At 33.8% G+C, this 15220-nt stretch overlaps 1 protein-coding gene across 1 annotated transcript in view; it reads left to right on the forward strand.

The window, feature by feature from the left end:
* The window catches only part of UBE2U (ubiquitin conjugating enzyme E2 U (putative)), a 51476-nt gene that overhangs the window by 2773 nt on the left and 33483 nt on the right, over positions 1–15220 (forward strand). Inside the window, exons 3-5 of the mRNA XM_023536227.1 lie at positions 847–939; positions 4899–4996; positions 9710–9830. Coding sequence (XP_023391995.1) covers positions 847–939; positions 4899–4996; positions 9710–9830 — 312 coding nt within the window. The remainder of the gene's footprint in view (positions 1–846; positions 940–4898; positions 4997–9709; positions 9831–15220) is intronic.

The following is a 15220-nucleotide window of genomic DNA, read 5'->3' on the forward strand; positions in this document are numbered from 1 at the left end:
TGAAAGTATTCACATGTTATTTTTTATTGTATGGCTTTACTTTTGGCCATGTGTAAACATAGATGGAAATTTTAGGTTTAAATTTTTCTTTATGCCAAATCTTAATGTTATTACATTTTTAAGAAACAGGCACAATAAAAGATAACAATTGAAAATATATTCTAACACTCTTCCATGAAATCAGAGAATAGCTATCAAAATTCTGGTTGGCATCAAAATCCCACAATTATCTCTGATTTTTCCCTATGATTTTCCCCAAAATTTCCATAAATCAAATTCTCAAGAAGACTGGGCCTCCATAAACTTCAGTGATCATGCATTCTTTCAATCATGGAGTAATAAGATAGTTTTGTTTGTTTGTTTTTGAATGAGGCAGGGAGAACATCATGTAAAGCAAACAATTACAATAAAATATAATATGTGCTATTATGGATTTTAAACAGAATGCCTAGGAGGCAATGATTAGTTATTGTTCCTTGGAGAGTCAGGAATGGCTCTGTAAGGAAGCGACATTTGAATTGAGTCCTGAAGAATGCATAAGAGTTTGCCAGGTTTGGAAGGAGGGGAAGGATATTAAGACAGAGTAGACAAGGGGACAGGTGCTCAGGGGGTTGGAGTTAGTGGATGAAAAGAACTAGTGAGAAACAGGCTGATGAAATAGTGAGATTAGTTTGTGAGGAGTCTGTTACACTATCTAGAGGGGTCTCTGTACCCTATGATCCAATTTACTTAAAAATAAAACTCTTTAGACACGTTGGGAGGCTAAACTGTAAGAAGAAACTTCAGTGTTACAGTTAACCTGTACAATATAACACTTTAGTAAAAATGTTTGTTTTTATGTCATAGGAATGTCCTTCCAACTGACAATAAATTTTACACCGGAGTATAATTTTGTCCCTCCAGTTGTGACATTTAGAACCATTCCTTTTCATCCAAATGGTAAGGACCAAATGAGATTTTTATCATCAGGGGCTCTGTCCCTATTATCCTTGTTTCTTGTGAGTGTGTTATAATGTTTATTTTTAACATTATGGTTATTAAAGTAAGCATGCTTACTGGGGAAAATATAAAAAGAGAAAAATTATCACCTTGAATCCTAATTCAGAGAAATACTGCTCTCAACATTTAACCAAATTTATTTCCTTTTCTATGTGTATTTTTCCTACATAGTTGCAGTATTAGATATAAAGTTTTGCATCAATTTTTTATTTAAAATTACATAAGCTTATGGCTGCATTATTAAACATTCTTCAAAAGATCATTTAATGACTAAATGTTAAATGTAACAACTCCTATATTGTTCAATAATTTAGTTGGACTAATTTTTTATTATAAAAATGATAGGCTCACAAATTAACATTTTAGAAAAAGTTGGATTACTACCTTAAGTTATACACAAAGTAAATTTCTGATTGATCAAAAATTTAAAAATTTTCAATGCTAAAAAGAAAAAGTCTAATAGAACTTTTATGGGCTCGGTGAGGAAGACCTCTCTAAATATGGTAAAACCTAGAAACCATGGTAAAAGCATGACACATTAAACTACTTTTAAACTTCTCTATAGCTAGTGACATTAGAAAATACATTAGACAAAATACATTGGCTTTTTCAAAATGAGGGAAAATATTTGCAACACATAAAACAGGATATCTGTAATATATAAAGTGTGTGTGAATCAATAAGAAATCGACATAAAGCAATAGAAAAATGGACAAAGACTATAACTAAACACTTGGTAGAGGAAACATAACAAAAATAATTATAAAAGGATGTTCATCCTCACTAGTAAGAAGATAAATGAATATTAAAACAAAAATTGTGACTCATCATTGTGTTAAATGTTAAAATAATAACATGTAATTATTTTATTGGAGGTGGGCGAACATGGGTACTCTAACATTATAACTTTAGTGTGACCTTTTGGGGAAGCAATTTGACAGTTTTCAATTAGATATAAAATGCAAATAGCCTTAAATTCCTGTAATACTATGTTTATAAATTATTCCATAGAAATACTAGCACAAGTGTGGAAGAGTATGTTTAATATTTAAATATGTTTGTTTCCAATAACACTATTGGAAATAAGGAAAGGGGAAATAACCCCAATATCTATTAATATAGGAATTTTTAAGTGAAATATCCTATAGTTCTATATATATTGCTCTTAAATAGAATGAGGAAGATCTACTCTGTGGAAATGTGAGGGGGGAAGGTGAGGGACTAAGAATACCCCTTCCTGTTGTATTTAATCCAGTAATTCCACTCCTAAGTGTTTATTTTAGGCAAATAATGGCAAATGTACACAACATTTAACCAAATTTATTTCTTTTTCTCTGTGTATTTTTCCTACATAGTTGCGGTATTAGATATAAAGTTTTGCATCAATTTTTTATTTAAAATTACATAGGCTTATGTAATTTTCTAGGTTTTACTATTTTAGAAAGGCCTTCCTCACCAAGCCCATAAAAGTTTTGTATCATAAATTAAATTTTATTCTTTAAAAATGGGTTTTAATTACAAAAGTAACGATATACTTGGAAAAAATTACCTAAAAGTATATAAAATAAGACCAGGGGCAAAACAAGGATGCCCACTCTTGACACTTTTATTTAACATAGCATTGGAAGTTCTAGCCAGATCAATTAGGTAAGAAAAAGAAATAAAAGGCGTACAAATTGGAAAGGAAGAAGTAAACCTGTCACTATTTGCAGTTGAAATGATATTATATATAGAAAATATTAAAGACGCTCCCAAAAAACTGTTGGAACTAATAAACGAATTCTGTAAAGTTTCAGGATACAAAAATCAATATGCAGAAATCTGTTGTGTTTTTATACATTAATAAAGAGAAGAGGAAAATATGGGAGAGCTCATGATTGCTCTTCTTTCTGTCCCTCACCCCCAGGAGGAGGAAAGACTTATCTAATTGGGGAGATGTAAGAAAGAACTGAGCATGTGTAGCTCAGCACCTTCTCAACACTTTCTTTCCAACCAGCCTGATCTTAGAATGGGTGTGGTCTGTTTCTCCAGGCAGGAAAGTTAGGAAGAACTTCAGTTGAGAGATCAAGTTCAAATCTGGGGGGCTTTTGTGGAACTCAATTAAAGCATTGATCACGTGCATTCTCCATTTTAGTCTTACATACAGTAAAGTTGATATTTTTTACTTGCATCTTTCAACACTCTAGTCTATTTCATTATATATGAACCTTGGAGTAAAGAAGTATTGTTTATTAGCTACCAAACTCCAAAAGATGACTATGTACAGATCTAAATCTTTAGATACATAAAGCCAAATTGCCTTTCAATGATGTTGTACACACCCACCAGGAAGCGTATACTACTGTCCAATTCTGGGCATTAAAATTTTGGAGAAATTTTTTTTTTTTTGCCAATTTAATAAGAATCTTTCTATTGTTTTAATAAGTACTTCGATACTTGTGAGTTAAACATTTTTTCACATCTGTAGATTGTGTGTCTTATTTCGTCAATTGTCAGGCTTATTAACAATGTTATCACATTGTCTTAGATGTTGCAAATGTTTTCCTTCATTTGTTATTAATTTTTATATTTTGTTGATACTATTTTTCTTACACCTAGAATCTTAAAATTTTTATGTAGCTATATTTATTGTCTTGTCCTTTGAGATTTTTACAATTATCTTCAAGCTTAAATGATCTTCCCCCTCAAAACAACCAAATAATTTTAACTTTCTTCTAGTTATTCTATAGTTTTATTTTTCATAGTCTATTCCTTTTTTTTTTTTTTTTCAAATACAGATTTAGTTAGTTAACTGTGTTAGGGACAGGCTAAGCTTCTGTATATCTTTTCAATCTATATATAATAGAAAAAAGCTAGCAGGGAGGTTTTGCCATCTTCAACATATGGCTTCCATTTCTGGATATGAGGCATTTACTTTTTGTCATCATTTTCAACCAGTGGGAAGAGGGAAGGAGAAAGAGAAAAAGGACAAAATAACTTCCTTAAGAAAATATGATCCAGAAGTTGCACATTTTACTTCTGCTTATATCTCATTTTTGAAACTTAGTCCAATGGTTACATCTTGCTAAGGGAGAGGCTGGGAGAAATAATCTGAGCAACTATATGTCATCTAAACAGCATGGGGTTATGAGGATCGAAGACAGGTATAGTTTCTTATTACAGAGAGAAGAAATAAAGGAAGAGTAGATACTGGAGGATGATGAGTAGTTTGCAACACTATTTATACTGTTTCTTGCTTTCACCACTGAATCATAATTTCACTTTTAACATACAACAATTTTAATACATACTAGGATTGGTTTCTAAATTCTCTTATTACATTGCTCTTTCATGTCTAATCTTGTGTCCTACTACATCGCTATAATTATTGTGGTTTTATAATACAATGTAATATATGAAATCAAAGATTCCTTTATTACCTTTTCAAAATTTTCTTCTCAGTTTTTGTCTCTTTATTGCAAAATTCTTCTTTTGGAGTATAAATGTTTTTCTTTTTCATTATAAAAATTATTTACACATTAGTAAAAATATTAGTAATGATATCTATCATTTTCAAGAATTCACTATATGTCAGGTACTCTATTTAAGTACTTTATTGTATTCACTCTTTACAGTGAAGGTAGGTACTTTAATTATATCCCAATTTCACATATTAAAAAAATGAGACCTAGAGAGATAAAGTTAATTGTTCAACATCACATAGAGTCAATGTTCAAATCTGTGTGTCTGACACCAAAAGTCCATGCTTTTAGCACTGTATTAAATGTGTCATATTCATGGCAAATAATTTTTCTTCTTTTTCATTTGCTTTAAATTTTACCTATATTTTGATGTTGATGAGTTTTTAATAATTTTATTATATATACCACTATTAATATTAATGTATTATTTTAATACAGTAGACCAACATACTGGTCGACCCTGTATAGATTTTTTAGACAGCCATGACAAGTGGAACACATGCTATTCATTGAGCAGCATCTTACTTACCCTCCAGGTAAGAACAGATTAATACAAATTGCCCTCTTTAATACTTTTAATAATCTCAGTTATTCAAAATATAAAAAATAAAATATGTATTGCCTATTTAAATGTTTAAAAGATTTGAGTAAGCTTATTTAAATCAATGACACTTCTACATCAAGACTATAAAATGGTACTTGAATTATAAAGACTAATATTTTAAAGTGAAATTGTTTGTTAAAGCCCCTTATAACAGAAGAAAACTGTGTGGATGGCTTCATTTCTAGCAATATAGTCTTCAGTTTTCTTTCAACTTCTAATTTTATTTTATAACATACTTTTATATCTTTCTTCATTCATAGACCTTTACTTTTTCAGAGAAGTGAATCAAGTGATTACAACTTAAAATGTTCAGCTTTATCCTGTTTTCTGACAGAGCTAGCTGCTTGCTTTCATATCAAACCCAGTGAACAATTAAACCAGAGATTTTCTTCTCACCTCAGATAGATGCCTATTTCTAGAATGCCCCCTTTACTTCCTGATCCAAGGCCCTTAGAAGCATGCCCCAGTGTGGTGTTATTCTTGACCCTCAACAAGGCTCTTTTCTCATTCAATGCCAAAGAAATGATTTCAGTGGTACTTGCTTTGACTATTGGTATCTGGCTGAGTTCTGTTCTATGTGAATGGGCCTACTTATTATAACATGTGAAGATAAACTGCTAAATTTTGATTATCTAGAACACTAGGATAATAAAGTCTACTGGCTTAATTGAATTTTTTAGTAGCAGAATTATAATACAAATCCCATTTCTTCCATTTCTTATTGTTTAAATAAAATAATAGTATTCTGTCTAATCACCTTAGAATACTGAATAAAATTTTATCTTTTTTAAAGAGTCAATATTTCATTTACTCATTCTTTCACTTATTCATTCATTTTAAAAATACATATGGAGAGACCTTTAGCAAAAAATTTAAGGAAGTGAGTGAGCATGATATGCAGATAACAGGTTGATCTTTTGGATTCCTTTAAACTAAGTCATAGTCCTAACTTTTCCACCTAAACTAGGATCTGCCTTAAGAATAGAAACTGAGTGTTCTCAAAAAATGTAAATGAGTAAGGGCAAACCAGAATGAAATGGTGAAAATTTTGAGTTGCAGGATAATTTAATAAAAGGTAAATTTGGGATTCTGAAATTAGATTGCTTGGCTTCATATCCTGGTTCTGCCTTTTAACACCTCTGTTCCATTGGACAAGTTTCTTCACATCTCAATGCCTCAATTTCTTCATCAGTAAAACGGAGCTGTCAGTAGCTACTTCATTTAACTTGTACGGATTAAATGCATTAATACATATAAAATACTTAGAACCATGTGTGGTCCAAGAAAATAACTCAATAAAGCTAGTTAATATTACAATAGTTCTTATTTTTAAGCAGTAATGCAAAGTGACAACAGTGTTGTCATGGAAATATATCACGGAAAGCCAATAGATGACAAAGTTATTTGTCTTTTTATTTTTCAAACAGATTTGTAAAACAAATATGCCTGCATTACAAAAGATTTTTAAGACAGTACAAAGGAAAACAAAATCACCAGTAATCATAAAGAAAAACCCGAATCCTACCGTGATTAGCATTTCCTTCTGATCTTTTCTCCTATTTTTCTGTTTAAAATCTTTCAGTTCCACATTCACTGCAGAGTAAAACCCAGTTCTGTTGTCTGACAAATGATTTATTTCTCACACCTGGGCTCTAACATACCATGCAATTCCACTCCTATAATATCTTCATGCTTTTCTTTAGTCAGAGTGCTAAGTTCACTTCAGGTTTAAAAGCATTTCTAGAGTTATAAACTCTAAAGTTACAAACCCAAGCAAGTCTTGGACCTTTTCTCTGTCTGTCCAGCAAACAGCTGCTCGCATTTTAAGAGTCAGGGCAATTGAGCCTTCCTCTGAAATGTCTTTCTTGATTTTCTTTCCTAGGTGGAACTGATGGCTTTGGTTTTAGAGGGACTTCCTTTGCCACTCACCCAGAGAGCAGTATCCTAAGCAAATTTCTAACAGACCTTTGTAATACTGTAATGCATATACTGGGTTTTTTTTATCAGTCTTACCCTACTAGACTACAACTTCCTCAAGGTCAGGGAACAGGTCTGATTAGTCTTTGATTCTCCAATAACTAACTACCCAGTACAATGTTGACATTTGGTAGGAGCTAAGTAGCATGAATGGGAGAAAGAACCTGAATTTTTGCATCATTGCAATTATGGTACATAGGTATAAATTATATAGCTCGTTTCTTTTTCACTTAACCTTTTATCTCAAGTAATTTTTATCTCACTATGGTTAATATTTTAATGTCTATTGAATAGTTCTTTCAAGGTCAATAAGTATCATTAGAACTTTCTGCACTTATGGACATGTCCACTATCTTCCTTGTCCAATGTAGTAGCTTCTAGTCACAGGTGGTTACTTGAAATGTGGCTAGTGTAACTGAGGAACCGAGTTTTTCATTTTATTTAATTTTAAGTAATTTAAATTTAAATTGTCATACATAGCTAGAGCCTACTGTAGTGGACAGTATAGACCATAATTTCTTATACTTCCCTTTGAATAACAGATGAGACATATTTGTAATTATCACATCGTTATTCAAGGGAGTGATACTTGAAATGGTGTTTAAAATATTTTTATGTCTTTTTATACTAATCATCTCCAAATTTTTTTACAATCTTAATTTTTTTAACACTTCCGTATGTAATGCAAAGGTAAACAGCAACACCCATTTGTAGAATGAATTTCAAATTCATGGTCTTTAACTAATTGGATATTATAAAATATGCCTACTGGTGCAGTTGTTTACTGATGTTTCAGATTTTTGTACTTATCCTCTGCAGAGCTTCCTATGTTATTTTATACTATCACATGGCTAAGTTAAAAGTTGGATTTTTCTGTTTTACTATTGTAGCAGGCCGTCTGATTTATATGTTTTAATATATTCCTTATAGTCCAGTTCTTAAAAATCATTAAGTATTCTTAGTATCTTGTATACACATTATATGCAAAGGTCTTAGGTGCTGTGTCAATGTAAAGACTATTGAATAAACTTTACCAGATGTGCCTTTCTGAGTATGATTATCTTTCTGGCCAAAGACTAAAAGCTTGTTCTTGAAGATAAGTTTCATCTGCTTCCCACTCACTTTGAAAGGTGTAGTACAATCCACATTGATTTTTTAAAGGCAATTATAATATCCTTGGAAATGTAGCTCAAATGTATTTTTCAAATAGGAAAACTCAAATAGCAGAAAATTCTTGTTGCTTTTGAAATATTAGATGTTAGATTATTACTTTCATTAGTGAAAGATTGCCATCATTTCCATGGCTCTTAAGTCACAATTATCCACTTTGACCCACATCTACATTTTGGTATTCTATTAGTTATTATTTTGATTATATTTTATTATATAGTCTGCATGTTATAATGTAATATTGAAAATACTGAATTATTAAATGCAGCTTGGGCTAATATTAATTTTGAGATCCAGATAAACAAGATCGTGGTCTAGCAGAACTATTAAATTTTGCTTACTACTGGTCCCCTATTTTGTTCAGATGCATATACATTATGGTAGACAGACTTAAGGATATCTTCCACCACTCTCATCCTCTGGTTATTCAATCAAACACTAGTCTAGGTAATGATGTGAAAAGACCTTGTAGGTGAAATTAAGGTTACTAATCAGCTGACATTAAAATTAGAAAGTTATCCTGAATTATGCAGCAGGGATGGGGGAACAAAATAATCACAGGAGCCTTTAACAATAGAGGAGCAAGGCAGAAGAGTCACTCAGAGATACAGTGGAAGAAGGTGAAGGGATCTGGCAGGAGGGGACACTAGGAAGATTCCAAGCATGAGAAGGATTTTTCACAACTTTACTCCCCCTGTGATATAGGGGTTCAAGTGTGAGGACCTGCAAGAGACCTCTTGGAGCTGAGGGTGGCCCCCAGCTAACAGTCAGCAAAGAAACAGGGACCTTGTCCCTACTTATCCAAAGGACTGAATTTAGCTAACAAACAACCTGAATGAGCTTGGAAGCAGATTCGTCCAGAAACTCTGAGAAGAGTCCAGTCAGCCAACACCTTGATTTCAGTCTTGTTATATCTGGAAAAGGGAACACAGCCCAATCACCCTAGATTTTTCACCTGCAGAAGTGTGAGATAATAAATTTGTGTTTTTTAAGCACTAAATTTGTGGTAATTTGTTATGGAAGCAACGGAAAACTACTACAGATAACAAATTAATCATTAGATGATCTGAAGAGATATTGAAGTGTATATAAGCCTTAATATATGTGTTCGTTTTACCTATAATCTAAATATGATCTCATGTTAAAGTGCAATTTTAGTTTTTAATGAAAATGTTTTAATGTTTCCTAATATTTAGTTTCCTTTGCACGTATGTCCAATTTAAATCTATGTGACAGCATGGAATAAGTTATAGGAAGGAACTTATAACTCTCCTTGATCGTATTTGGCTAATGAATATACAGTATAAAACCAAGATAAATTAAGAGTTTCTTAAGAGTAGGAACCATGTCTCGTTTGTCTTTGTATCTCTCTCCAGGTAAATACAATGTAGGTATTTAGTAAATGCTTCTTGAGTATTGTTTTATGTATTGGTTTGTCTTTGTGCTCTAAGAAAAAATTTACTGAAAATGAAACCTACGTTCTATATTTTTCCTGTAGGTTATGCTTTCTAATCCAGTGCTAAAAAATCCAGTGAATTTGGAAGCAGCCCAGATACTGATTAAAGATGAATCTATGTATAGACAAATAGTTCTAAGACTTTTCCACAAGCCATTACAATGTAAGAACTGCCTACTTGTTATTTGACAATTATTAATTATACATTTATAGAAAATAAATGATCTAGCAAATAACTGTTGTAAGGGAATATTTTCTGTATCCATTTTCAGTAATGAAGTACTAAGCTCTCTCTTACTGCACCTTTTTTTCAAACCAATCAGTGTGATCCTTTGAAAAATATTATCGAAGATCATAAGCTTAGTATCTTTAAATGTCATATGGATGGATGGTGCCATTGAAATGAGTCTATCCATTGTAAAGATATGACATCTAATTGTAACTCTTTGATCGATAATGGATGTTTTCCAGATCTCACTTGTAGTACCTCAGAGCTTACTGATCTGGGACTCTTTTCCTCTTCATTAGCAAAATGTTCAGTGTTTTCTTTTCTGGAGGGTCCTCCCCTTGCCCTCGTATTCCTTCTGAGTCCATGTGGAAATGGCACCTGAGGTTCTTCAGTCTTTTTGCTCTGTTGACCAATGTTTTTCTGATGCCCTTGGTTTGTTTGCTCTCATCCTGCCAGCGACATTTTCAGGACTCTTAACTCCATCACCGCCATTGCTCCTATGCACTCTCTGTAGTTAGCAAAGCAATGCTCTTGGCTCCTTGTGCCCCGAAGGGTTTGCCACAAGTGAGGGTTGGGTCCCTAGTAACAAAGTTCTTTCCTTTAAATCTTGTTCCTCCTCTTCCAGCAGTACACAACAGCCTGGCATAATAGCTGGTATCATTACCTCTTCAATAGCAGGCTTTGCTGTTCAAACTCACTTTGCCAAACTGATCTCTCATGTGCTTTATCTCTCAGGTGTCCATTATCTCTTTCTAGAAACTGCAAGTCCATTAGCTAGGTCTATTCAATTGTGACAATGTTCAAGTGCTCCACAGAGCTTTAGGGTTTGATACAAATCTTTTTCAGTAACTTCAGACATGTAATATTGCTGACAGTTTTGAGGCTGGTTTGTGCACCGAAGAATCATATTGCTTCACTCTGACCACTTTCTGACCTACCAGAATATTGTAGCATTCACTGCTGTATCCTCTGCACTCCATAGTTATTTGTGGAATGAATGAATGAACGAAGGATACATATCACTTAACCTTTTGTTGAGCCCTCCAGTACTGTCATTGTAAAGAAAGATTCTATAACAAAGCTCTGTGCATATTTTGGTAAGTGGAAATTTTAAAACTGGCCTTAAAGAATTTTCTACAATAAATGATTCTATGTAGTAGAGTTGATTTTTGCCTTGCAAAGAGAAAGGATGAGAAGAAACTTGAAGAAAAATTGGCCCTTTCCTTTGTCCTCCTGTCAGGTAGATGCCATCCTTCACTCCTTTCAGTTCTCCAACTTTGCCATCAAACCACACATAAAGGCTGCCCCAATTGCAAAATCACCCAGCCAGCGAGGAACAAAGGAATAATACTTTGGTAGATTTTTGCTACATTCTTTAGTTATGTTGGTGAAATATGTGGAAATTCAAGACAGTAAGTAGTTATTAACTTGCCTTCTCAGCTGGACTGGGAGTGCTAGCCTAGGGTACCATGATTTTCTGCACCTTCACAGGGAAAGAGTGCTGTGATACAGCAGAGACAGCTGCTATAGGTGGGAAAGCGAAGAAATGCAGAAAACTTGTCCACTCTAAGTTAGATGGTAGAATAGTACTATGTGAATTTCTGTGAAAAACTGCATCCAATGAGAAGTAATGACCTGTAACAACTCGAAAAAAGGTCTCTACTAGAATGCTGCAAGAATCATCGCTCACATACATTTAATATATAAAGATAGCTAGGAAATGCATAGAAATAATTATCATCACAATTTTATATAACACAGAACTGGAACAGATAGTCAATAGTATAAATGAGAAACTCAAGAGGTAGCTATAATTGTATCATCTCTGTAGGCTAGAACTGTACCCTCCGTACCTAGTGCAGTATCTGGTTGCTATTATTAAGTAAAAATTTGTAGAATGAATAAATAAAAAATACATATAAACTTAGATACTGATTTTACTTCATAGTTTACTAAGTGCTTTCATGTGATGTTTTACTCATCTGAGCTTCAGCCTCTTCCTCAGTGAGGAAGCCGAGGATCAACGATGAAGCCCAAGGTCACAGAGGGCAGAGCCGGGGCTCCAACCTGGGCATTCCCACTTCCCCCATGCCTCCAAGCTTAATGGGATGAGCATAAAACCATTCATTTGGGATGAAAGAATTAAAATGTCCAAACAGCATGGAAGAGACCTGACTCGATAGCAGTACTGTCTTCTACAAAATATTCGTAGGGAGCTATTTGATCACAAGTTTAATATGAACCAGTAATAGAAAGTGCCCGTCTATTAAGCATGTGTTAGATGATAATTTTACCTTACTTTGGTTTGGTGGGCCCTCATCTGGAATACCAGCATGTTCCATTTGTAGCCTCACATTTTCCATGATGGAAGAAACTGGATATGTTTAGTAGGAAAAAGAAAAAAAAGATAAAAGGCAGTCGTAAAAGCTGTTTTCAAATATTTGAGGGGATGTCCCACAGAAAAGGGAAATATCTTCTCCATTGCTCCAGAAAACTAAAGTAAGTCTGATGCTGAAACTATGAGCCAGGCCTGCTAGGTTATAGCAACCGAAGTCCAGAGTACACAGGCTTGGCCCTGACTTTTGCCAGAACAGACCTTGAATAAATTGGGGACTTTTTCCTCATAATCAGTGGTCTGGAATTAATTTTGTTATCCTAAACCTAAGCCTGGTATTTGGTACGCAGACATGCAAATGCCTCTCATTCCCTAAACTTTCTCTAACATGTTTGCCTCGCGTGAATAGCTAGGTCTTGGCCTTGGCATATTGACAAGAACACACCAAGCTCTGAGTCATATCCGATGGCTTTCCCATATCCTGAGAGCCCCTTCTGGGCCCCAGACCTTGGAGTGAGGATGCTCACATACAACACACCAGACAACCTGGGACAGTCCTGGTGTAATTATTTCTAGTATCCGCTTTCACTCCGTGTTCCAGTTTGGACAATGAATTATATAGTCAGTTGGGTGCCTAACTGATCTGTCCTAGAAGTAAATGCCACCGTAGTTGCAGCATCCTCAATGGTAAAGTCCATCCAGGTCCTAGCCGGCCAAACATGAGGAAGGATATTCTAACAATTCAAGGTGCTTAAGTATGTACAAAGCCACGTTGGCAGGTAGTAAAACTGCCTGTCACTAGCGTTCATAGTAGAAATACTCAGAACACTTTATAAGTCGTGTTCATTTGGGAAAGTTTAATGACTATTTTTCAGGGATGTTGTCAAAGTGCTTATTGCTCGAGGTCGGGAGTTGGACAAGGGGATTTTTCAAGTGCCTTCCAACTTCTACTTTAGTTCATTTATAAAATTTGGCAGAGGGAAGGGAAAGGTCTAGAAGGTAGCCAAGCCTGAGGTAACCATTTTTCTCTTAGCCAGGTATATTCCCATAGCTTTTGTTAAATAAAAGAGGATCACACTAATAAGTTTCAGATACTTGTCTAAATAAACTATAATATAGTAACTGACAGATATTTGAGTCGTAATACAAAAATAGAGAATAACTACAGAAACATTAGGGAGATTATAATATTAATTTACATTACATACTCCTTAAAAATCTGATAGCTGTAAAAATACATCCCATTCTTCTTGTGGTTAGGAAGATGTGACAAGGATTTGATTCCTCTTTGATTCAAGCTCCCAATCTGTTCACTGTTGTTGTTTTTTTTAATCTTCATAACAGTAGAACAATTTTAAAGAAAATTATCTCTCCAATTGAAACAGCTGATGTCTCATAGGATTTCAGGTTTTGGTCTCTTTTCTTTTAGAGGGAGTAATTTTTGTTGTTGTTGTTAGATATTGGAATACCCTTTCCTCTGGGGAAAAAATACTTTCTGCATGTCAGAAGAAAAAGAAATTCAGTCCAGTAGCATAGCTAACTCATTGAAGAACACAAGCTTTAGCATCATAATTCAGACCCTATTTTGTTGATGATTACAGTATTGTTACAGATATCCTCTTATTTACAGAGGTCAGAAAATCTTTATTTTTTTTTAATAAATTTATCAGGATAGTGTGTGTGATCTATTCGTTGGAGATTTTCCTTTTTGTATTTCATTGCACCAGATAGTCCAATAATGTTTTAGCAAAGTCCCTAAGTTGATTGTTTTAACTGAAAATGTTAAGTATTTCTTTCCTGCAAAGAAATATATATTCGTAGTTTTAAAGGACAAATAATACAAAGCAGTTTTTAATGAAAAATAGCAGACCTTGGAAGCCCACACTTTTCATGGCCGGGTGCTGTACCCACCCCCAAAAGGTACTAACAGCTTTCAATGCATTTAGTTGTTTCTCTGGAATTTACCACTGCATTTCTAAGTTTATTCTATACTAATATTTCTGGGGTTTTCAGTTTTCGATATTACCTATAGGCTTTATACTACTATTTCCACCCATATTTTCTCTCCCTTATTCTCCTAATATATTTTGGTTACATTAATATGACTTAGTAAATATTTGTCCCAGAAGAGCCATGAATGATGCTTTTATTTTTTTGTGCAAGTAGCCCAATTTTTCATTCCCTTGTTTGTTTTTATATATCATCTATTCTTCCCCTAAACCTCTGACAAAGCTGTAAAATAATTCCCAGGCATTCTATTGCCTTTTCCCCTTGGAGACTTCTTTCCTGTGGCACTTCATCCTCCTCCAGTTCTGAACTGGCAGTTCTTTCACGGGGATCCTAGGGGATCCTGGGTTGGCCTGTTTGCCTGCTTCTTGGATCGATGTTCCTGCTTGATCCCTTATTTTCCTCTTGATGGGTCTGCTCCTTCATGAGACCGAAATCTTTTCTAGTCTATGAGACCTAAATCTTTTCTGATGTTGCATGCCTAAAATGTATTTATTCCCCTCTCATATGATCACAATCTGGTTGTATTTTAGTTTGGAGATAATTTTTGTTCAGAATTGTAAAGACCTTCTTGCCTTCTTGTTTCTAGTGTTAAATCTTGAGAAGCCCAATTTCATTCAGATGTCCAGTTCTTCACGTGTGATATATTTCTTTCTGGAAGCTTTAAAAAATCTTCTCTTTATTCCCAGTGATCTGAAATTTCTTGATAATTATTCTTGGTATAGTTTTTTGGTTTTTGTTTTCCTCCTCATTCATCATGTAGGGCATTTGATAAGCTGTTTAAATCTCATTTTAAAAAACTCTAATCCTTTAGTTCTAAAAATTTTTCTTATGAGATTTCTTTTATAATTACCCTCCTTCATTTTCTCTGTTCTCTCTTTTAAATATTCAAATATTTAGATGTAGGATCTACAGGTCTGATCCTCTAATTTTTAAAAATCTATTTTTTCCTATTATCTACCTCTGTTTTGTTGTTGTTGTT

The sequence above is a fragment of the Pteropus vampyrus genome, unplaced genomic scaffold (assembly GCF_000151845.1).
Source record: "Pteropus vampyrus isolate Shadow unplaced genomic scaffold, Pvam_2.0 Scaffold151, whole genome shotgun sequence".
Classification (NCBI taxonomy): Eukaryota; Metazoa; Chordata; class Mammalia; order Chiroptera; family Pteropodidae; genus Pteropus; species Pteropus vampyrus.